The following is a 20,547-nucleotide window of genomic DNA, read 5'->3' on the forward strand; positions in this document are numbered from 1 at the left end:
GCCGCCCCCCGCCCCCGGCCCGCCCCGCGCCGGGCGCCGCCCCCGCTTATCCAGCGGCGGCTCGGAGCGGATCGGAGCCTCGTCCCCGCCGGAGCCTCCCGGTGCCCGCTCCTTCCCGGTGCCTCCTGCCGGAGGAGGGGCCGGGGCAGGCGGGGGGAGCCCCGCCATGGACCCCCGGCCCCTCAACGAGTCGCTACAGGAGATGCTCTGCCGCTCCGGGAACGGCACCGGGAACGGACCCGGCACCGGCACCGGCAACGGGACCAACGGCTCGGTCTGCGACCTCCTCCGCAGGGGCCTCCGCGGGCCCCCGGCGCCCAGAGGTGAGAGCGGGGCGGGGGGAAGGAGCGGGATGGACCCGGGAAGGGACCCCCACCCCCGTTCGTGCCCGGCCCTGCGCCCCCCGCCCGCCGGTACCATCCCGCTCCGTCCCGCCGTGCTGCCCCGGTGCTCACCGCCCTGTGCTCCGGTTCCCCCGCTGCCCGAACGGAGCCGCCCCGTGCCCGCCGTGCCCCTCCTCAGCCGGCACCATCGTCCCGACCCCCGCGGGCTCGGCGGCCCCGGCGCTGCCCGCGGTTCCGATGCGGATCCCGGCGCTGCCGGGGGAGCGCGCTGGGCTGTGCCGGCGGCAGCGGGAGGGCGGAGGGGACTCGGACAGGGACGCCACGGACACGGCAGCGCCCGCCCCGCGCCCCTGCCCCGCTGCCGGGCCAGGACTCCAGCGGACCCTGGGCTGGGACCACCGAGCCCACCCCTGCTCGGTGCCACTCCGCGCTCCGGGCAGGACGTGCCCGGTCCCCGCGCCCGGCACCGAGGCGGAGGGTGGGCAGGATGGGGCACCCACCTGCATGGGGGTCCCTCACCCTCGGGGAACTGAGGCGAGGGGCGGGGGGCTCACCCCGAATCCCGGCGGCCGCCACACGCGGGGAAACGATGCTCTCATCTGATGGGTGTGCGCCGAGCCCACGCCGGAGCCCCGGTGTCCCGGTGCCCGGGCCTGTACTGGGGCCCCTTTGGGGTGCCCTCGCAGCGTGTCTGGGCTGCCCTCGGGGTGCCATGGGGGTGTCTCGGTGGTGGCCTCGGGAGTGCTTTCACAGTGCCTCTAGGTGCCACCTGGGTGCCCTCGCGGTGCCCCGGGTGCCAGCGCAGCGCCGTGCCCGCAGATCTGGACGTGGCGGTGCGCGTGGTGCTCTACGTGCTGATCTTCGTGCTGAGCGTCGGGGGCAACGCGCTGGTGGTGGCCGTGCTGGCGCTGAACCGGCGGCTGCGCACGGTCACCAACTGCTTCCTGCTGTCCCTGGCCCTGAGCGACCTGCTGCTGGCGCTGTGCTGCATGCCCTTCACCCTGCTGCCCGGCCTCATGGGCGCCTTCATCTTCGGCGACGTCGTCTGCAAGCTCGTGGCCTACCTCATGGGTAGGGTGGGAGACGGGGGGCTTGTCCCCTTTCATGGGCGGGGCACAGTGGGGGCTTGTTCCCCCCTGTTGGTTGGGCATACGGGGCTTGTCCCCTCTTCCGGGTGGGACACGGGGGTTTGTCCCCTCCCATGGGTGGGGCACACGGAGGCTTGTCCCCTCTGCTGGGTGGGACACAGTGGGGCTCGTCACCTCCCATGGGTGGGACATGCAGGGTTTGTCCCCTCTCATGGGTGGGACACACCGGGGCTTGTCCCCTGTCATGGGTGGGGCACACGGAGACGCGTCCCCTCTCCTGGATGGAGCACGCGGGGTTTGTCCCCTCTCCTGGGCGGGGTGGGGCACACAGGGGGGCCTCATCCCCGCCTTGCCGGTACCGGGGGCGCAGGGAGGGGGCTCGTCCCTCTCCGTGGATCCCTGGGGGTCATGCCCAGCCCTGGGCTCACGGAGCCCAGCTCAGGGGGCTCAGGGGAGCTGGGGGCCTGCAGGGTCACGCCGCGCCCGCCGACACGCCCCGCTGCCCGCAGGGGTCTCGGTGGCCGTGTCCACCTTCAGCCTGGTGGCCATCGCCATCGAGCGCTACAGTGCCATCTGCAACCCGCTGCAGTCCCGCGCCTGGCAGACGCGGTCCCACGCGTGCCGCGTCATCGCGGGCACCTGGGCGCTGGCGGCGCTGCTGATGCTGCCCTACGCCGTGTACAGCAGCACCCGGCCCGCCGCGCCGCGCCCGCCGCCCGCGCAGTGCACGCACCACTGGCCCAGCGAGCGCGTCCGGCAGCTCTGGTGAGTCCGGGCACCGGGGGGGACGGGCCCGGGGGGACGCCCGCTGACCGGGGCCGCCCGTCCCAGGTACGTGCTGCTGCTCCTCGTGCTCTTCTTCATCCCGGGCGTGGTGATGACGGTGGCGTACGGGCTCATCTCCCGCGAGCTCTACCGGGGCATCCGCTTCGAGCTGGACGTCAAGAGGGACGTGGCAGGTGAGGGGTGGGGCGGGGGTGACACTGCGGGTGACATTTGGCGTGGCTCCTGTGTGGGCAGAGTGCCCACGCCAGCAGCAGAGGCAGGGCTGAGCCCTCAGCCCTGCTCCCACAGCGGTGTGCTCCTCTGGGACATCCCCGTTCCCGGGGACCTCCTGGTGGTCTGGGGGTGCAGCGTGTCCCCGTGGCCATTTCCGTGTCCCCGTGGCGCCATGGCCATTTCCATGTCCCCTGCACCCATCCCATCCTCCTGGAGGACGCTCCGGGCAGTGTTGGGGTGCAGCGTGTCCCTATGACCATTTCCGTGCGCCCTGCACCCATCCCCTGCTCCCGGAGGACGCTCCCACGGTGCTGGGGTGCAGCGTGTCCCCATGGTGCCACGGCCATTTCTGTGTCCCTGCAGTGCCATGGCCATTTCTGTGTCCCTGCAGTGCCATGGCCATTTCCATGTGCCCTCCACCCCATCCCATCCTCCTGGAGGACGCTCCCGGCAGTGTTGGGGTGCAGCGTGTCCCCATGGCCATTTCCATGTCCCCTGCTCCTGGAGGTCACTCCCGCGGTGCTGGGGTGCAGCGTGTCCCCATCGTGCCATGGCCATTTCCGTGTGCCCTGCTCCTGGAGGATGCTCCCCGCGGTGTCGGGGTGCAGCGTGTCCCCATCGTGCCATGACCATTTCCATGTCCCCTGCTCCTGGAGGATGCTCCCCGCGGTGTCGGGGTGCAGCGTGTCCCTGCAGTGCCTCGGCCATTTCCGTGTCCCCATCGTGCCATGGCCATTTCCATGTCCCCTGCCCCTGGAGGACGCTCCCGGCAGTGTCGGGGTGCAGCGTGTCCCCATGGTGCCATTTCCGTGTCCCCTGCACCCATCCCGTGCCCTTGGAGGACCCTCCCACGGTGCTGGGGTGCAGCGTGTCCCCACGGCCATTTCCATGTCCCCTGCTCCCGGAGGACGCCCCCGCGGTGTCGGGCTGCAGCGTGTCCCTGCAGTGCCGTGGCCATGACCAAGCCTCCTCGCTCCGCAGCCCAGCGCGGCTCCGGGGCGGACCCTGCGCCCAGCTGCGACGAGGGTGACGGCTGCTACCTGCAGCTGTCCCGGCCGGGCGCGGCGCTGGAGCTGCGGGCGCTGGGAGCGGCCGCGCAGCAGGACCGGGCCCGCATCAACAGCTCGGGGGCGCAGCTGGCGGCCAAGCGGCGGGTGATCCGCATGCTGGTGGTCATCGTGGCCATGTTCTTCCTCTGCTGGCTGCCCATCTTCGCCGCCAACACCTGGCGCGCCTTCTCCCCGCGGGCGGCGCAGCGGGCGCTCTCGGGCACGCCCATCGCCTTCATCCACCTGCTCTCCTACACCTCGGCCTGCGCCAACCCGCTCATCTACTGCTTCATGAACCGCCGCTTCCGAAAGGCCTTCGGGGCCACCTGCGCGGGCTGGGGCTGCCGCCGCGCCTGCCCCCGCCGCCCGCCCGAGGACGAGCCGCCCATGGCCAGCGCCTCGCTCTCCAAGTTCAGCTACACCACCGTCAGCAGCCTGGGGCCGCCCTGAGCCGCCCCCCGAGCTGGAACCCCCGAGCCCCCCAACGCCGGTGCCTGGGCCCCTGTGAGCGGGACCCCAACGAGCCCCACGGCCAACTCCTCTCTCGCCAAGCTCAGCTACGCATCCTCAGCAGCCTGGGACCCCCGAGCTAGCCCCCTTAGGCCCCCAACACCAGTGCCTGTTCCCCCCAGCTGGACACCCCCAGCAGGACCCCCCGAGCATGAACGCTGCCCTGCCGACACCCCGTGCCCCCCGGTGCACCCCCAGCCGCCCGCCCGCCCTCCCGGGAAACGCTTGCCCGGCACCCCCGGCTCCATCCCAGCGGCCCCGAGCCCCGGCGGGGTGGGAGCGAAGGGCGGCGGGAGGAGCCCCGGGGCCGGGCAGGGGGAGGCTCAGGGAGGGCACCCAGCCCAGCCCAGCCCGGGGTCTCCCCGCGCTGCTCCCCGGCTACGGCCGCAATAAACTGACCCCGAGCCCAGCTGCGCCGCTGCTCCCAGCGCTCCTGCCCGCCGGCACGGAGCCTCCGCGGGGCAGAACCGGGCGGGAGGGGGGGCTCGGCGCCACGCGAGGCTCGGGGGCTGCGGGCTGGGACCCTCCGCTGCGGGAACTGCTGAGCCCGGCGGCAGCTGGGGATGGGACGACCGGGCCCGGTGCACCCAGCGTCGCCCCGGGGCGGGGGGGGGTGACCGTACACAGGGGAGGGGACCCCGGGAAGCGCCACCAGCCCCAGGACTCCATCTCCCACCGTGCCCCGCGCGCCTTGCGTAGCCCGGCTTCCTCATTTGCATACGGTTCCCGCCCCGAGTGGCCGCGCCCCCTGGAGGCCACGCCCCCGTCGTTTTCGGCCGTGGCGCCGGGGGCGGGCCCTGCCCCGACCCATGCGTCCTTGCCACGCCCCCTCATCCATAAATGGCGTAGCTCGGCCCCGCCCCCTAGCCGGCCCCGCCCCTCCCTCGGCCATGGCGGCCGGGGCTCGGGCCCCGCTGGCCCCGCGGCCAAGGCTGACCCCGCGCCCGCCGTGCCCACCGGGGCCCCCGCGGCCACAGCTGACACCGCGCCCAGCGCTGCCACCGCTGGCCCTGGCCCTGGCACTGGCCCTGGCACTGGCCCTGCTGGCGCTGCCGGTGTCGGCGGGGTCGCCGCCCGGCCCCGGGGAGCAGCTGGCGGCGGCGGCGCCGCGCTGGGGCTGGCGGAACGTGTCGTGCCCGGCCTGCCGGGTGCTCTTCGGGGCGCTGGACCTGGCGCTGCAGGTGGGCACGGGGCGTCGGGGAGTGCCGGGACACGGGGGCAGCGGGGAACACCGGGGGGACACCGGGCTAGGCACGGGGATAGGTGGGCACCGGGACACCGGGACGGGAAGAGCGGGGGCGACAGGAACGGGGGCAGAGGGGACAGGACAGCGGGGACAGGGCGGGACGGGACAGGGACAGGCCGGGCCAGTCCCTCGTGACGGGCCGGGGCCGGGACAGGCCAGGACAGGTCGGGGCTTGTGACAGACACGGGACCGGCTGGGAATGGGGACAGGGACGGGCGGGGACGGGCGAGTGACGGGCTGGGACGGCTGGAAGAGCAGCGGGGACGGGCGGGGTCATGCCGGCGGCTCCGCTCGGGGGAACGGGGACGGGCTGGGGCAGGAACAGGAACCGGGGCAGAACAGGAACCGGGACAGGAACAGGAACAGCAACCGGGATAGGAACCTGAACCGGGACAGGAACAGGCTGGGGCGGGGACGGGAACGGAGGCAGCAGGGCACCGGGCTGGGGACCAGAGGGGCTGGGGGACCCTGTGGGTCCCTTCTGGCCTCGGGATATCCAGCTGGGTGGACCGGGGTGGCCGGGGGCTGTGGGACAGTGACAGAACCAGGGGTCATCCCGCGGAGCTGCTGGGGACTGCACGGTGATGGCAGCTGGGGTGCCATGCCCCTCCCGGTGGTGCCATGCCCCTCCCGGCGGTGCCTGCCCATCCTGGATTTGCCGTGCCCCTCCTGGTGGTGCCGTGCCACTCCCGGGGGTGCCGTGCCCATCCCGGCAGTGCCGTGTCCATCCCATGGGAACCGTGCCCATCCCGGCAGTGCCGTGTCCATCCCATGGGAACTGTGCCCATCCCGGCAGTGCCATGTCCATCCCATGGGAACTGTGCCCATCCCGGCAGTGCCGTGCCCATCCCGGGGGTGCCGTGTCCATCCCGGTGTCCTTTCCCCGCAGCTGGAGCCCAACGTGGCCCGTGTGGGGCGCGTGGCGTCGCGGCTGTGCCAGGAGCTGCGGCTGGCGCGGCCGCCCGTGTGCCGCCAGGCCGTGCAGCTCTTCCAGGGCGACGTGGTGGCCGCCTGGGCCCGCTCCGTGCTGCGCCCGCCCGAGGCCTGCGGGCTCCTGCTGGGCCCCCGCTGCGGCCACTGGGACATCCTGGGCGACTGGAACCTGTCGCTGCCCGCCGCGCCCAAGCCGCCGGTGCGGCCCCCTGTGCCGCCGCCGCCCGGAGCGCCCACGGCCCGCATCCTGTTCCTCACGGACCTGCACTGGGACCGGCAGTACGTGCCGGGCAGCGCCGCCGCCTGCCCCGACCCGCTGTGCTGCCGCGGGGCGCCCGCCCAGGGCCCGGGGGCCGCGGGCTTCTGGGGCACCTACGGCAAGTGCGACCTTCCCCTGCACACCATCGACGCGCTGCTGGCCCAGCTGCCCAACGGCACCGGCACCGGCGGCTTCGCGGCGGCCTACTGGACCGGGGACATCCCGGCGCACGACGTGTGGCAGCAGAGCCGCGGGGACCAGCTGCGGGCGCTGCGCACGGTGACGGCGCTGCTGCGCGCCCGCCTCGGCCCGCTGCGCGTCTTCCCCGCCGTGGGCAACCACGAGGCCACGCCGGTGAACGCCTTCCCGCCGCCCTACGTGCGCGGCAACCGCTCCGCTGCCTGGCTCTACAATGCCATGGCCGAGGCCTGGCAGCCCTGGCTGCCCCCCGCCGCCCTGCGCACCCTGCGGTGGGCACGGGAATGGGCATGGGGGATCCCTCTGCCCGGGGATGGGGATGGAGATGGGGGATCCCTCTGCCCAGGGATGGGCATGGGGATCCCTCTGCCCGGGGATGGGGATGGGGATGGGGGATCCCTCTGCCCAGGGATGGGCATGGGGGATCCCTCTGCCCAGGGATGGGGATGGGGATGGGGGATCCCTCTGCCCGGGGATGGGGGATCCCTCTGCCCAGGGATGGGGATGGGGATGGGGATGGGCATGGGGATCCCTCTGCCCGGGGATGGGGATGGGGGATCCCTCTGCACGGGGATGGGCATGGGGATCCCTCTGCCCGGGGATGGGGATGGGGATGGGGATCCCTCTGCCCAGGGATGGGGATGGGGGATCCCTCTGCCCAGGGATGGGCATGGGGATCCCTCTGCCCGGGGATGGGGATGGAGATGGGGATGGGGATCCCTCTGCCCAGGGATGGGGATGGGGGATCCCTCTGCCCAGGGATGGGCATGGGGATCCCTCTGCCCGGGGATGGGGGGTTTGTGCCTTGGGGGGTGGGAGGGCACGGGAGGGGGTTCTGGGCTACCGGGGGCCTGGGGCTGTGGCATTTGGGTACCAGGATCAGGGGACACGGCGCAGGGAGGCTCCAGACTGGGGGCTCCGGGCTGTCAGGCATTGTGGGAGCTGCAGTAGCACAGGCTGGGGGCTCAGAGCAGGGGACTCTGGGCACCTGGGGGCTCAGGACTAGCAGGACACGGCGTGGTGTGCATGCTGGGGGGCAGTGGGGGTACCAGGACAGCTGGGCCTGCGTGCAGATGTCTCAGCTTTATGGGGGGAGAGGTGCATGGAGGGGGTCACGGCTGGCTGGGGTACAGAGAGGGCTGTGGGGTAACGGGGGCTCCAGGCTGGGGGCTGTAGGGGGGTGGGCAGTGCAGGTGGCAGAGCTGGGGGTCCGTGGGATGGGTGCAGGGTCTGTGGCTCAGGGGACTCAGCACTGACCCCCCTTTTCCACGCAGGGCTGGCGGGTTCTACACGGCACAGGTCTGGCCTGGGCTGCGCGTCGTCTCCCTCAACATGAACTTCTGCTCCCAGGCCAACTTCTGGCTTCTCATCAACGCCACTGACCCCGCAGGGCAGCTCCAGTGGCTCATGGGGGTCCTGGCAGATGCTGAGCGTGATGGGGAGAAGGTGTGGGGGGGTTCTGGGGGGACATGGGGGGTCTTGGTGGGCCCTGGGCAAACCCCCAGCCCTGGCTCCCTGCCCACAGGTGCACATCATCGGGCACATCCCGCCAGCCCACTGTCTGCGCAGCTGGAGCTGGAACTACTACCGCATCATCAGCAGGTCGGTGCCTGACCCCTGCCCAGACCCCTGACCCTGTGCCAGACCCCTGACATGTGCCCCACACACTAGACCCCCATTCCATGCCCTGGCCTCCATCCCCGTGTGCTGGACCCCTGCCCATGTGCCCTTGACCCCCACACCAGACCTCCCACCCCACACGCAGTGGTCCCCCTGCCCTACACAACAGGCCCCTGCCCCACATGCTGAACCTCTGCACCACCCCACACCCCGGGCTCTCTCTCCGTGTTCCATCCCATGCACCAGACTGCCCGGTCCATGTGCCAGACCCCCAGCCCCTGTGTCCTGGACCCTCACCCCGTGTATCCTGGACCCCCAGCCCTGTGTCTTGGACCCCCAGCCTCTGTATCCTGGACCCCCACCCCATGTATCCTGGACCCTCAGCCTCTATATCCTGGACCCCCACCCCATGTATCCTGGACCCCCACCCCGTGTATCCTGGACCCCCAGCCTGTGTATCCGGGACCCCCAGCCCGTGTATCCGGGACCCCCAGCCCACATGCCGATGGCCAGGGTTGGGGTTCCAGGGTGGGGGTCTGGGGATGCCCCCTGCTCACCCACCCTGGCAGGTTTGAGGGCACCATCGCGGCTCAGTTCTTTGGGCACACGCACCTGGATGAGTTTGAGCTGTTCTATGATGAGGAGACGCTGTCACGTCCTGTGTCCATCGCCTTCGTCGCACCGAGTGTCACCACCTACATCAACCTCAACCCCGGTGCGCCCCGAGCCCCCGCCATGTGTCTCCCACTGTGTGTCTCCCACTGTGTGTCCCCCACTGTGTGTCCCCCGCCATGTGTCCCCCGCCATGTGTCTCCCACTGTGTGTCCCCCACTGTGTGTCCCCTGCCATGTGTCCCCCACTGTGTGTCCCCCACTGTGTGTCCCCCACTGTGTGTCCCCCGCCATGTGTCCCCCGCCATGTGTCTCCCACTGTGTGTCCCCCGCCATGTGTCCCCCACTGTGTGTTCCCCGCCATGTGTCCCCTGCCGTGTGTCCCCCACTGTGTGTCCCCCACTGTGTGTCCCCTGCCATGTGTCCCCTGCCATGTGTCCCCCACTGTGTGTCCCCCACTGTGTGTCCCCTGCCATGTGTCCCCTGCCATGTGTCCCCCACTGTGTGTCTCCCACTGTGTGTCCCCCACTGTGTGTCCCCTGCCATGTGTCCCCCACTGTGTGTCCCCCACTGTGTGTCCCCTGCCGTGTGTCCCCTGCCGTGTGTCCCCCGCCATGTGTCCCCCACTGTGTGTCCCCCACTGTGTGTCCCCTACTGTGTGTCCCCCGCCGTGTGTCCCCCACTGTGTGTCCCCTGCCGTGTGTCCCCCGCTCCCCGGCGCTGACCGTCCCTCTCCCTGCAGGGTACCGCGTGTACGAGGTGGCCGCCTCCTACCCCGGGAGCTCCCACGCGGTGCTGGACCATGAGACCTTCATCCTCAACCTGACGGAGGCCAACGCGGCGCCCCCGGGCACGGCCCCGCGCTGGCGGCGGCTCTACGGCGCCCGCGAGGCCTACGGGCTGCCCGCCGCCTTCCCGGCCGACTGGGACCGGCTGGTGCGGCGCATGCAGGACGACGAGCCGCTCTTCCAGCTCTTCTGGTTCCACCTGCACAAGGGGCACCCGCCCCGCGAGCCCTGCGGCGCGCCCTGCAAGGCCGCCCTGCTCTGCGCCCTGCGCTCCGGCCGCGCCGCCGACCCCGCGCTCTGCCGGCCCCTGCGCCCCGCGCTGCCCTTCCCGCACATCCAGCAGCTCTGGCTGCAGCGGCGCCTCTGCTGAGCCTCGGCCGCAGGTGCAGGGCTGGGACACGGGGACACCCAGAGCCTCTGGGACGTGGTGACACTGGGAAACCCTGGGACACGGGGACACCGGGAGCCCCTGGGACATGGTGACCCTAGGAGCTCTCGGGATGCGGTGACCCTAGGAGCTCCTGGGAGATGGGGACACCGGGAGCCCCTGGGATGTGGTGACACCGGGAGCCCCTGGGATGTGGTGACACCGGGAGCTCCTGGTATGTGGTCACTCCAAGAGCCCTTGGGACATGGTCACACTGGGAGCTCCCAGCACATGGTTACACCAGGAGCTCTTGAGATGTGGTGACACCCCGGGACACGGTGCGTGGTGACACTGGCAGCAGGGTCAGCAGTGGTCTCACTGGAGGCAGGGCAGGGACACGGTCACACAGGGAGCAGGGCTGTATCCAGCACAGGTCACAGCAGGAGTGGGATCGGTACGAGGTCACTGGGATTGGCACGTGGTCCCCATGTCCCACCAGTTACACAATAAAGGCACAATGGACACCACACCCCTCCTAATCCTCTCCACCAGGGCCAGAACTGGGATTAGGATCAGCATGTAGTCCTCATGCTCCCATCACCCCCCAGTACAGGTGTGATGGATCTCGCTGTCCTTCATCCTCCTCATTGCAGATCTCAGCCACCACTTAGGGAGACCCAAATCAGGGATGCTGGGGCGCCACCACCCCGCCTCCTTGTGCTAATTCTGACCCACTGGGATCACAACTGGGACCAGCCCGTGATCCCTGTGCTCCCACTGCCCCCCTAACAGGGTGTGGATGGACCCCAGTGCCCCTCTGCACCTGTGACATCCCAAGAAGACCCAAACCAGACACAACACCCTGCTCTTCCCTGTGTGAGGCCAGGTGCAGAGCCGAGCCGGGCTGGTGGAATGGGTTTATTAATTAATGATTTAGTACAACACAGACCCTCGTTACGCCACATGCATTGGGGACCCTGGGGGGGGCGTGACCCACCGTGGGGGCAGTGGTGGGGGCAGGACCCCCGACCCGACACCCGGGGTAACTCCGTGCCCCGGAGCGTCAGGTCCGTGCTCCTGCCCCCGACGCTGCCTCGCCAGCCAATGCCCCCCCTGCCTTCGCCCCGCTCAGGGGGTCTGCGCCCCTCCCCGCCGCGGTTTGAGGGTCCCCAGGAGGGTCTGCACCCCCCGGCGCACGGAGGAGCCCACCCGCCGCGCCACCGAGTCGGCCGGGGGCGCGGGCAGGCAGGAGCTGGAGGCCTGGGGCCGCGCATCCAGGCACTTCTGGTAGCGGAGCTGCGGGCAGGGAGCGAGGGAGCGCGGTCAGCCGGGGCCGGGGGCGGCCCGGGGGGCTCAGCGGGGCCGGGGGCGGCCCGGGGGGACGCAGGGGCGGCACTCACCACGCAGGCGGCCTGCAGCGCCTCGCTGAGCCCCGCGGCGTTGGGCTCGCACCACACCATGTGGCAGCGGAAGGTGCCGGGGGCGCTGGCCATGATGAAGGCGAAGGCGCGGACGTCGCGCCCCACGCCCATGAAGGACAGGAAGCGCACGCGGCACTCGCACAGCACCGCCTCTGTCTGGGGACACGGGGACACCGCGGTGGGGAGCGGGCCTGGGGACGCCCCCGGCACGGGGACAGGGCCAGCAGGGCACACGGGGTGTCACCCGGGGAGGGTGGGGACAGGGTCACCGCGGTACCACGGGGCTGGGAGGGGATCCCCGAGGCCCCGCGGGATGGGGTGGGATGGGGACACGGTGGGAGGAGCCATGGTGGTACCCAACCCATCCCTGGTACAAGGACGGGTCTCTGCAGCCCCTCTGACACATGACAGGGTCACTCAGACCCCCGAACAGGGTCACCAGTGAGGGTGGGGGTCAACACATCTCCCCAGAGCGAGCGGGGTCACCACAGCCCCCCTAGGCCAGGGTGGTGGTCCAAGGTGGGGATGGATGCCCCTGGGGATGGTGATGGTGAGGTGGGGGTGCCAGGGCAGGGGTGGAGGGGGCACACACCTGGCGGTGAGCAATGGTGAGGGTGGCAGGGGCCACGCTGACCACCACGGGGGTGGGCACAGGGGGCTCCCCCGAGGCAGGGGCCAGCGCCGCCTCCAGCGCCGCGTTGATCACATCCATGCCTGGGGGCACACGGAGGCTCAGGGCAGCCCTGGGCGTGCCCTCGTCCCACAGCTGCTGGGTGTGGGCCAGAGGAGCCCCCCGAGACTCCCCCCTTCCCCTTGAGTCCCCCACTCACCCACTGGCTTGGCCACGGGGACACAGCCCAGGTAACACACGGGGAAGCGCTGCACCACCTCACTCTTGGGGGCCGGGAACTCCACTGTGGGGAGGCACTGTCAGACACCCCCAGAGCCCCCAAAACACTCCAGAGCCCCAGCATCCCCGCAGAACCCCCCCAAGGCTCAGGGCTCGCCCAGCACCCCCCAAGAGCTCTCGGACGCTGGGCACTGCAGTGTGGGGGGCCGTGGCACACCTCCCCAGAGCCCCAAGACCCCCAGAGCACCCCCAGAACTCCCACACCCCCAATGCACTGCCCTGCTCCTGGGGGCTGGGAGCCCTGCTGTGGGGGGGACATTGCCAGACACCCCCCAACCCTCCCTAAAAGCCGCCCTCCCTCCCACTGCCCTCCCCCAGGGAATGCACCCTCCAGACCCACGAGGCCCCTCCCTGCACTCGCCCTGTCCCCTTGCAGGATTCCCCCTTGCCGGTTACCCCCAGCTCTCTCCCAGTGCCCCCCCAGAGCCCCCAGCTCTCTCCCAGTGCCCCCAAACCCGTACCCTGCAGGGGAGGCTCCCCCAGCCGGGGGGGCTCTGTCCCCAGGCCGTTGCCTGCTGCCCGGGCACTTCGCCGCTCCGCCGTCAGCTGGGGACAGATGTGACACCACAGTGACCCCGGGGACCCGCACGGTGACCCAGATGTCACACACGGGCACCCCCAGCCCTGCTGGCTGTCACACCCTGGGCACCCCTGGCCCCGGTGCCCTGTGGCAGGTCTGTGGGGACACTGGGGTGGGCAGGGGTCACCCCTGGGGGCCGGCTGGAGGGGCCTGAGGTCTCACCTGAGTGCAGATGTGCAGGCTAGGGCAAGTCCTGGCGGGGTTCTGGGGGTCTCACCTGGGCACAGATGTGGTGCAGACCAAGGAAGGGGAATCTGGGGTGGGTTACCTGGGCCTGGGGGGCTCCTGAGGGTGTCTCACCTGGGCCCAGACCTGGTGCAGGCCAGGTGGGGGTTCTCAGGGGCTTTGTGGGGGTCTCATCTAGGCAGAGACGCAGCTCAGGCCAAGGTGGCAGTTTGAGGGGAAGCCCAGCAGAGGGTTGGGGGGGTTTACCTGGACACAGAACCAGTCCCAGACAGAGTGGGGGTCCCAGGTGAGGTTTAGGGGGGGTCTCACCTGAGCGCAGAGCCAGTGCAGGCCATGGGGGGCAGTGTGAGGGCAGTGCTGGGGGGCTCTGGGGTCTCACCTGAGCGCAGACCCGGTGCAGACCATGGGGCAGTGTGAGGGCAGTGCTGGGGGGCTCTGGGGTCTCACCTGAGCGCAGACCCAGTGCAGCCCGGCGGCGATGGCGCTGGCAGACCCCTCGCAGCGGAACACGTGGCACTTCAGCACCTGCGTCAGGGGGTCCCGGGCCACGTATGCAAAGTCCCTGGGGGAGGGGGGCACGCTCAGGACCACCCCGGTGCCCTCCCCACCCAGTCCGAGCCGGGACTGGGGGCACTGCGGGTCTGGGGGCGGGTTGCAGCCATACCTCTCCCTGTGTCCCCGGCAGCACAGCAGGACAGAGCAGGCTTAGGGGGTGCTGGGGGGCACGGGGCCCCCTCAGGCCCAGGACCCACCCCACAGCCCCGAGGGGCAGATCTGATCCTGCCCCACACCCTTCTCTGCTGGGGGGCTCAGTGTTGGGACCCCATGGCCCCCCCTGCCCAACCCATGGGACCACACTGGCACGTGGGACCTCCCAGCCCAGTGCACAGGTGACCCTCACAGCCCCACACCTCAGCCCAGCCCCACGGCCCCTCCACACCCCGATGCCCCCATAGACGGCATTCCAGAGCCCCCACCCCACACTGTGTAGGACCTCCAGGCCCCGTGGGGGTCCCACACACCCAGATCCCCCATCCCTGCTCCCCACGTGCACAGGATCCCCAGCCCTGGGTACCCCGCAGACCCCAGAGCCCCCTGTGTGCCCTCCCCGGGTGCACACACACACACACACACACACGGTGTGCCCTCCCCCAGCACACACACACACACACACACACACACAGTTGTGCCCCGTGCGCCCTCCCCAGCACTGCACACACACAGTGCCCCCCGTGCCCAGCCCCACCTGCTGCCGTGCCGCCCCACGCCCCAGACGCGGATGGCGCCCACGGGCTGCGCGTGCAGCAGCGCCCGGTCCTGCGGGTCCACCAGCTTGAGCGTGCGCTCCTCCAGCACCAGCAGCGCCCGCGCCTGGGCACGGCATGGCACCGTCAGGGGGGCACCTCCCACGGGGGACGGGGGGCAGCACAGAGGGAGTGGGATAGACACGGGGGCGCAGGGGGTCTGGGGGGTGTTCATCTCCCCCAGGGGGGCAGCACAGGGTGTGGGATGGGTACAAAGGGCACAGAGGGTCAGGGGGGTATTCACCTCCCCCAGGTGCCAGGGGGCAGCACAGGGTGTGGGATGGGTGTGGGGGCACAGGGAGGGTCTGGGGTCACTCACCTCCCCCAGGGGGGCAGCACAGGGTGTGGGGCAACAGGGGGTCAGTGGGGCTTCTGCTGCCCCCATTGCCGGGGGTGCAGTGGAGAAAGTGCGGGATGGGTGCAGGGGGCACAGGGGTCACTCACCTCCCCCCGGGTGCCGGGGGACCAGCACAGAGGGAGTGCGATGGGTGTGGGATGGACACAGGGGGTTGGGGGTCACTCAGCTCCCCCAGGGGGGCAGCACAGGGTGTGGGATGGACACAGGGGCTCTGGGCTCACTCACCTCCCCCCAGGCGCCGGGCGGGCCCTGGCGGGGCCCCGAGAGCTGCCGGATGCAGGCGCTGACGGCGCTGCTGCTGCGGCCGGGCCCCAGCTCCTCCTCCCGCAGCTGCACCCAGCCCAGGGAGCGCACCGGGAGGCCCTGGGGCAGCGGGAACGGCACTCAGGGCGTGTGCGGGGCAGGGATGCTGAGGGGCCGGGGGCAGGGGCACGGTGCGGGGCGGCCTCAGCTCCGCAGCAGCAACCCGGCCCCATCTGCACCGCCCCGGGGCAGGGCGGGGCGCACAGGGCGTGGCCCAGGCCCCTCCCCTGCAGGTGACACCTGGGGCACCCCTGGGGCAGCGTTGGGTCCCAGCCCCCAGCAGGCAGTGGGGAAGGGGCCCTGCGGGCCGGCAGGGTCAGGAGAGGGGCCCTACCTTGGAGTCCAGCACATCCTCCTCGCACAGGGCCATGCTGCAAGGGAAGGGTGGGGGCGTCACCGACTGCGCCCGGACACCCTGGGGCCTCTGCACCCCCAAACCCTGCCCTGAGAGCCCCATCCCCTCTGGGATCCCCACATCCCACACCTGGGTCACTGCGCCCTGAGTACCTCAGACTTTCCCTCCCGAACCCCTGCACTGAGATCCTGGGCAGGCATCCAATGGATGAATCCAATTCATCCTGAGACCCCATTTCGCTGCCCCACACCTGGGTCCCTTCCCCACAGCCCCCATTTCACACCCTCTCTCGCTGTCACCCAGTGTCCCACACCCCCACAGGGCCCAGGCACGGCCCTGCCCACGTGTGCCCCCGTCCCTGTGTCCCCAGCGCACCCCTCTCCTGGCGATCCTGGTGACAGCATCTCCAGGTCTGACACTCCTGGCTCCTCGTCTTCCTCCTCCTCCTCCTCCTCTTCCTCCTCAGCCGTGGGGTCCTAGGGGCAAGGGGGCTCTGTGGGGTTGGGGGGGCACTGACCCCCCCACCCTTTCCCATCCACCAGCCCCTCTCACCTTCCACAAGTCTCCATTATTGAAGGTCTCAGCTGGGGCAAAGCTCGTCCAGGAGAGCTGCAGGGGTCTGGGTCAGGGTGCTGCGTAGGGCAGCCCCCCAGTGCCCCACGGTTCCCCCCAGTCACCCCACAGCACAGTGTGGGAGCTCCATGGTAACCCCAAGAGCAAACCCACGCCCCGACCAGGGGTGCCCTGAGCCCCCCACAGCCGCCCCACCATCATCCCCCGGCCGCCCTGTGCCCTACAGCCACCCCCATGGCCCCACAGGGGCTGCCCTACAACCACCCCCACGGCCCCACAAGGGCTGCCCTAGAGCCACCCCCAGCCCAAGGCCAGCCCTCGGTCCCCACTCACGGTGGGCCCCTCGGTGGGGGTGCTGCCGTCGGAAGGGGTCTCATGGGGCGCGCCGGGGGGCTCCCACTGGGTGGTCCCGGTGGGGACGTGCCAGTAGTAGGTGCCCGAGGTGTCCTGCACCCGCAGCCAGCCGGGGGGCAGGTCCCCGTGTGCCCCCGCGCCGCACGGCCACAGCGACTCTGTGGGACAGGGGCAGAGGGCTCAGCCCGGCCCCCACAGCCCCCCGTGCCAGGGACACGGGGGCTCCACAGGGACATGGGGACAAAGGGGGGCATGGAACCAGTGTGGGCTGGGGACACAGGACAGTGCCCAGGGCTGGGGGACCAGGTCGGCACCCGGGGGGCTGCGAGGGCAGCAGCGGCACACACAGCCAGGGCCCAGGGAGATGTGGAGCTGACAGGAGCACGGGGCACGGCAGGAAGGAGCAGGGGCAGCCATCGGGCTCTGCGGGGCAGCCAGAGAGTGTGGGCAGCCTCCATGGGGCAGCTGTGGGGCAGCGAGAGCTCACCGTGGGGCTCCGCGGGGCAGCCACAGGTCACGGGGGCTCCGGCGGTGCCCACCTGGCTCATCGGGGGAGCTGCCGGGGCTGCCCTGGCTCAGCGTGGCCCAGCTCGAGTCCTCGTCGCTGCCGGGGCCGGGCCCCCCGAAGAGGCGGCTGGCGCTGCGCCCCGGCGGCTCCCGCAGGCCGCGCTCCGTGCCCAGGGCCGGCGGGGACGCCCCGGGCCCGTCCTCCTCCTCCTCGTCCTCGTCCTCCTCCTCATCCTCCTCCTCCTCCTCCGAGGCGCCGATCAGCAGGGCCCGCGGGTCGCGGGCGGCGTTGCGGGCATTGCGGGCCCGGAGCCCCGGCTCCAGCGCTCCGGGGGAGTCCCCGTGCGGCCCGGGGGAGCGCCCCGGCCCCGGGCCCGGCTCGAGCTCGTTGCGGTTCTGGTCCTGGCCGGCCTTGGCCCAGCCGGCGCCGGGCAGCTCCTCGGCCGGGGCGCCGCCGGGGCCGGTGCGGGGGTCGGGGCCCGCGGGCAGCCCCAGGCTCAGCCCCGGGCACCGGTTGTCGTTGGCCAGGTCGCTGCGCTTGCTCAGGGCCCCCGACATGGCGCGGGGACGCGGGGGGCGGCGGGACCCCCGGCGCGGCGGGGGCCCGGCCCGGCCCGGCCGCGGCTGCCGGTGCTGGGGACGGCGGGCGGAGGGGGTCCTACAGACCCCGGGGCGCCTCCGCGTCCATCGGGCCTGTGGGGAGCGCGGGTAGCACCGGGACCCCGGCACGGACGCTCCGCGGCCCCGGCTCCTCCCAAGGACTCGGCATCCCCCCGCAGCCCCCTCCCGGCCCGGGCAGCCTTCCCCGGCACCGGCATCCACATCCCCGCATCTCCGCATCCCGGGGCACCGGCATCCGCATCCCCGCATCCCGGAACCCGGGACGCCCGGCACCGGCATCCCCTTGGCCCCGCATCCCGCCCGGCCCCGGCTCCCCCCGCCGTCCCCTCCGCGCCCGCAGCCCCCGGGGTGACCCCGCCATGCCCCGGCCCGGGGTCCCTCCGCATCCGCCCCGCGGCCCCGCCAGGGGGATCCCACCGGGACCCGCACCCGCGGCCCCCTCCGCTGCCCCGGCCCGGCCCCGGGGGTGTGCGCGGGGCCCGGCCCCCGGCCCCACCCGTGCCCAGCGAGCGGGGCCGCCCGTGCTCCCTCCCCCGTTCTGTGCCCGCTGCCGGTACCTGCGGCGGCTCCGCTGCCGGGGGTCGCGGGGGAGGGTGGGGGGCCCGGGGCCGCGTCACTTCCGCTTCCGGCCGGCGGGGGGACAGCGCCGCCTCCGGTACCGGTACCGGCACCCTCCGGGACCGCCGGCACCTCCCCGGTACCGGTACCGGCGCCGGCCGGGACCACCGGCATCTCCCCGGGCCCTGCCCGGCACGCACCACCGGAGACCCCCGAGTACCCGCCGGGACCGGGCGCCCCAGGCCTTGCCGGCGGCGGGCAGCGGGACCTGGGCGGAACGGGGGACCTTTCCCCCGGTGATACTACCAGGCCGGTGACCCCGACACTGCCCGTGCCCGCCCCGCTGTTGCGGTGCCACGGGCGCGTTGAGCCCAGCTGTGCCCCCCGTTACCCCTAGCAGATCCCCCAAGGCACCGGCACCGCCGGTTTCCGCCCCGCTGCCCCCGCAGCGGCACCGGGACGGGCCCGGGGCAGCACCGGGACTCCGTGCGCTGCTGTGCCCCCGGAGCCCCCAACCCCGGCTGGACCGGGAGGGTCCCGGCTCTTAGCAGCCCCGGAGAGGCAGCACCGGGGGGTCCGGCCGGGAGCAGCGACGGTGACACGGGGTGTGGGGACCGGTCTGGTCCCGTACACGACCGCAGCCACTCCGTTTGACGAGACCTCCAAGGCTGAGTCCCACCTGTGACTGTTCCCCACTTTGTCCCCAGCCCAGAGCCCTGAGTGCCACCCCCAGCTGTACCCTGAACATGGGATGGGCACTCCAGACCTCCCTGGGCAGCCCCTTCCAACATGGGGAGCCCTTTCCATGGAGAAATTCCTCCTGGAGTCCGACCTGAACCTCCCCAAGCACGGCTTGTGGCCGTTTCCTCTTGTCCTGTCACTTGTTTCCTGGGAAGGGCCCCTGAGCCTCCTTTGCTCCAGCCCCAGCCCCTTCCAGCTCCTCAGGGATTCTGCAGCCCCTTCCAGCTCCTCAGGGGTTCTGCAGCCCCTTCCCAGCTCCGTTCCCTGCCCTGGACACGCTCCAGCCCCTCCAGGTCTCTCCTGCAGAGCCAGAACTGGGCACAGCCCTCGAGGAGTTGTCCCTGGGGGACAATCCCTGCCCTGGGGGACAATCCCTGCCCTGGGCTGTGCCCACACTGGCACTGGCACAGCCCAGGTGCCATCAGCCCCTTGCCCACTTGGGCACACCTGGGCTCACATCCAGCCCCTGTGCCCGGCACCCCCAGGGCCGTTTGCAGCCCCCTGCCCCTCTGCCCAGCCTGGGGTGTCACAGGAGTTTTGGTGACCCGAGCAGAAGCCCCAGCACTTGCCCTTGTTGACCCCCACACTGCTGGCCTTGGCTCATTAGTCCAGCCTGGCCGGGCCCCTCTGGGGTTCTTCCTGCCCTCGGCAGAGCCACATCCCAACCAGCCGTGTGTGGCCCATGGGCTCACTGAGCACACACTCCAGGCTCCATGCAGGTCACTGACAGCTCTGGGACAGCCCTGGCCAGCACCGAGCCCTGGGAAGCCCAGAACCGAGCCCTGGGGAGCCCAGCAGTGCCTGGCCCCAGGTGTGGCCCCATTCCCCCCCTCCCTGGGCCCGGCCCTCAGCCAGGCACTCCCAACAAGGAGCACCTGTCCCAGCCAGGCTGCAGGTGCTCCGTGGGATGCCAGGGAGATGGAGATGGTGCCAAGGGCTTTGCTGAGCTCCAGGCAGGCACACCCACACCTGTCCCACAGGTCACCCTGTCCCAGCAGGACCTGCCTTTCCCAGCCCCAGCTGGATCTGATCCCCTGGCTGCCCTGCCCATGCTGTGGGACCCGCAGGTGATCTCTTCTAGGACCTTCCCAGCATCGGGACCAGGCACAGGCCTGGACTTCCCTGGATCCTCCCTCCAGCCCTGCTCGGGAACAGGGTCACGGACACCTCTGGGGCCTGGGACCCCCAGGGCTGGTGGGGGACGATGAGCAGGGTCTGGTGAGCTCTGCTGCCATCCAGGATCCCCCAGGGATGGCCAGAGCTGGTGAGGACCAGGTGGAGCAGCCCTGTGACCCCTCCACAGCCCCTGTGGTATCACTGGGGTTCCACTGGCCCCAGGGACCTGCGGGGTCTGAGCGGCTCAGCAGGTCACTGACCACTTTCTCCTGGGTACACGGACCAGTACGGACCAGCTCCTACTCCTAGCACAGACCAGTCTGACCCAGTACGAGTACAGACCAGTCCAACCCAAGCCCTGCTGCCTGCACAGACCAGTCTGACCCTGTCCCCACTCCAGCCCAGTCCCCGCTCCCAGTGTGTCCCTGTCCCTGCAGATGGGTCAGTGCTGGCAGAACGCCCAGGCCGGGCACTGAGCCTGGTGCCACTGAGCTCCAGGCACGGCTCCTGTCCCTGCTGGCCAGTGCAGCTGGGGTCCCACAGAGGCTGCAGGGCAGGGTGTGTGAAGGACAGCCGGGGCTAGGGGCAGCACGGGCCGGGGTACTTCCAGAATACTTTATTTTGTACATACAGTTTTGTCAGCGTGCG

General features: G+C 71.4%; 3 protein-coding genes across 4 annotated transcripts; 2 read left to right on the forward strand and 1 right to left on the reverse strand.

Moving 5' to 3' along the window:
• Positions 1-103: 103 nt before the first annotated feature.
• CCKBR (cholecystokinin B receptor) lies at positions 104-4,324 on the forward strand. Its single transcript, XM_059466602.1, has 5 exons — positions 104-323; positions 1,164-1,415; positions 1,942-2,197; positions 2,264-2,391; positions 3,413-4,324. Exons 1-5 carry the CDS (start codon positions 167-169, stop codon positions 3,928-3,930), a joined length of 1,311 nt encoding a protein of 436 aa, XP_059322585.1. The 5' UTR covers positions 104-166; the 3' UTR covers positions 3,931-4,324.
• A 556-nt stretch (positions 4,325-4,880) lies between these two features.
• Positions 4,881-10,539, forward strand: SMPD1 (sphingomyelin phosphodiesterase 1). The gene is made up of 6 exons (XM_059493991.1): positions 4,881-5,171; positions 6,126-6,898; positions 7,901-8,072; positions 8,152-8,228; positions 8,816-8,961; positions 9,600-10,539. The coding sequence occupies exons 1-6, from the start codon at positions 4,881-4,883 to the stop codon at positions 10,013-10,015; spliced, it is 1,875 nt and encodes a 624-aa protein (XP_059349974.1). The 3' UTR covers positions 10,016-10,539.
• Positions 10,540-10,915: 376 nt separating this feature from the next.
• On the reverse strand, positions 10,916-18,262 carry APBB1 (amyloid beta precursor protein binding family B member 1). 2 transcript variants are annotated; one of them, XM_059466302.1, is made up of 14 exons: positions 18,042-18,262; positions 16,896-17,556; positions 16,336-16,514; positions 15,982-16,038; positions 15,805-15,905; positions 15,409-15,445; positions 14,997-15,134; positions 14,356-14,480; positions 13,557-13,671; positions 12,805-12,889; positions 12,264-12,347; positions 12,026-12,147; positions 11,413-11,589; positions 10,916-11,308 (listed from the first exon to the last, which is right to left on the reverse strand). In XM_059466302.1, exons 2-14 carry the CDS (start codon positions 17,419-17,421, stop codon positions 11,141-11,143), a joined length of 1,914 nt encoding a protein of 637 aa, XP_059322285.1. In that variant the 5' UTR covers positions 17,422-17,556; positions 18,042-18,262; the 3' UTR covers positions 10,916-11,140. The 2 variants fall into 2 exon arrangements, with proteins under 2 accessions (XP_059322285.1, XP_059322286.1); XM_059466303.1 differs by lacking the exon at positions 18,042-18,262 and having other exon boundaries at positions 15,805-15,878; positions 16,896-17,595.
• Between the last annotated feature and the right edge of the window lie 2,285 nt (positions 18,263-20,547).

Source organism: Ammospiza nelsoni, chromosome 2 (assembly GCF_027579445.1).
Source record: "Ammospiza nelsoni isolate bAmmNel1 chromosome 2, bAmmNel1.pri, whole genome shotgun sequence".
NCBI classification, from domain to species: Eukaryota; Metazoa; Chordata; class Aves; order Passeriformes; family Passerellidae; genus Ammospiza; species Ammospiza nelsoni.

Excerpts from the sequence above, each read along its gene's own strand:
- CCKBR (XM_059466602.1), top strand. The coding sequence starts at position 167 with ATGGACCCCCGGCCCCTCAACGAGTCGCTACAGGAGATGCTCTGCCGC. Across the intron at positions 324-1,163 it reads CGGGCCCCCGGCGCCCAGAG|ATCTGGACGTGGCGGTGCGC; the intron begins GTGAGAGCGGGG and ends CCGTGCCCGCAG. Across the intron at positions 2,392-3,412 it reads CGTCAAGAGGGACGTGGCAG|CCCAGCGCGGCTCCGGGGCG; the intron begins GTGAGGGGTGGG and ends CTCGCTCCGCAG.
- SMPD1 (XM_059493991.1), top strand. The coding sequence starts at position 4,881 with ATGGCGGCCGGGGCTCGGGCCCCGCTGGCCCCGCGGCCAAGGCTGACC. Across the intron at positions 5,172-6,125 it reads CGCTGGACCTGGCGCTGCAG|CTGGAGCCCAACGTGGCCCG; the intron begins GTGGGCACGGGG and ends CTTTCCCCGCAG. Across the intron at positions 8,073-8,151 it reads CTGAGCGTGATGGGGAGAAG|GTGCACATCATCGGGCACAT; the intron begins GTGTGGGGGGGT and ends CCCTGCCCACAG.
- APBB1 (XM_059466302.1), bottom strand. The coding sequence starts at position 17,421 with ATGTCGGGGGCCCTGAGCAAGCGCAGCGACCTGGCCAACGACAACCGG. Across the intron at positions 12,348-12,804 it reads GGGGGAGCCTCCCCTGCAGG|TGGAGTTCCCGGCCCCCAAG; the intron begins GTACGGGTTTGG and ends GCCTCCCCACAG. Across the intron at positions 12,148-12,263 it reads CCCCGTGGCCAAGCCAGTGG|GCATGGATGTGATCAACGCG; the intron begins GTGAGTGGGGGA and ends GTGTGCCCCCAG.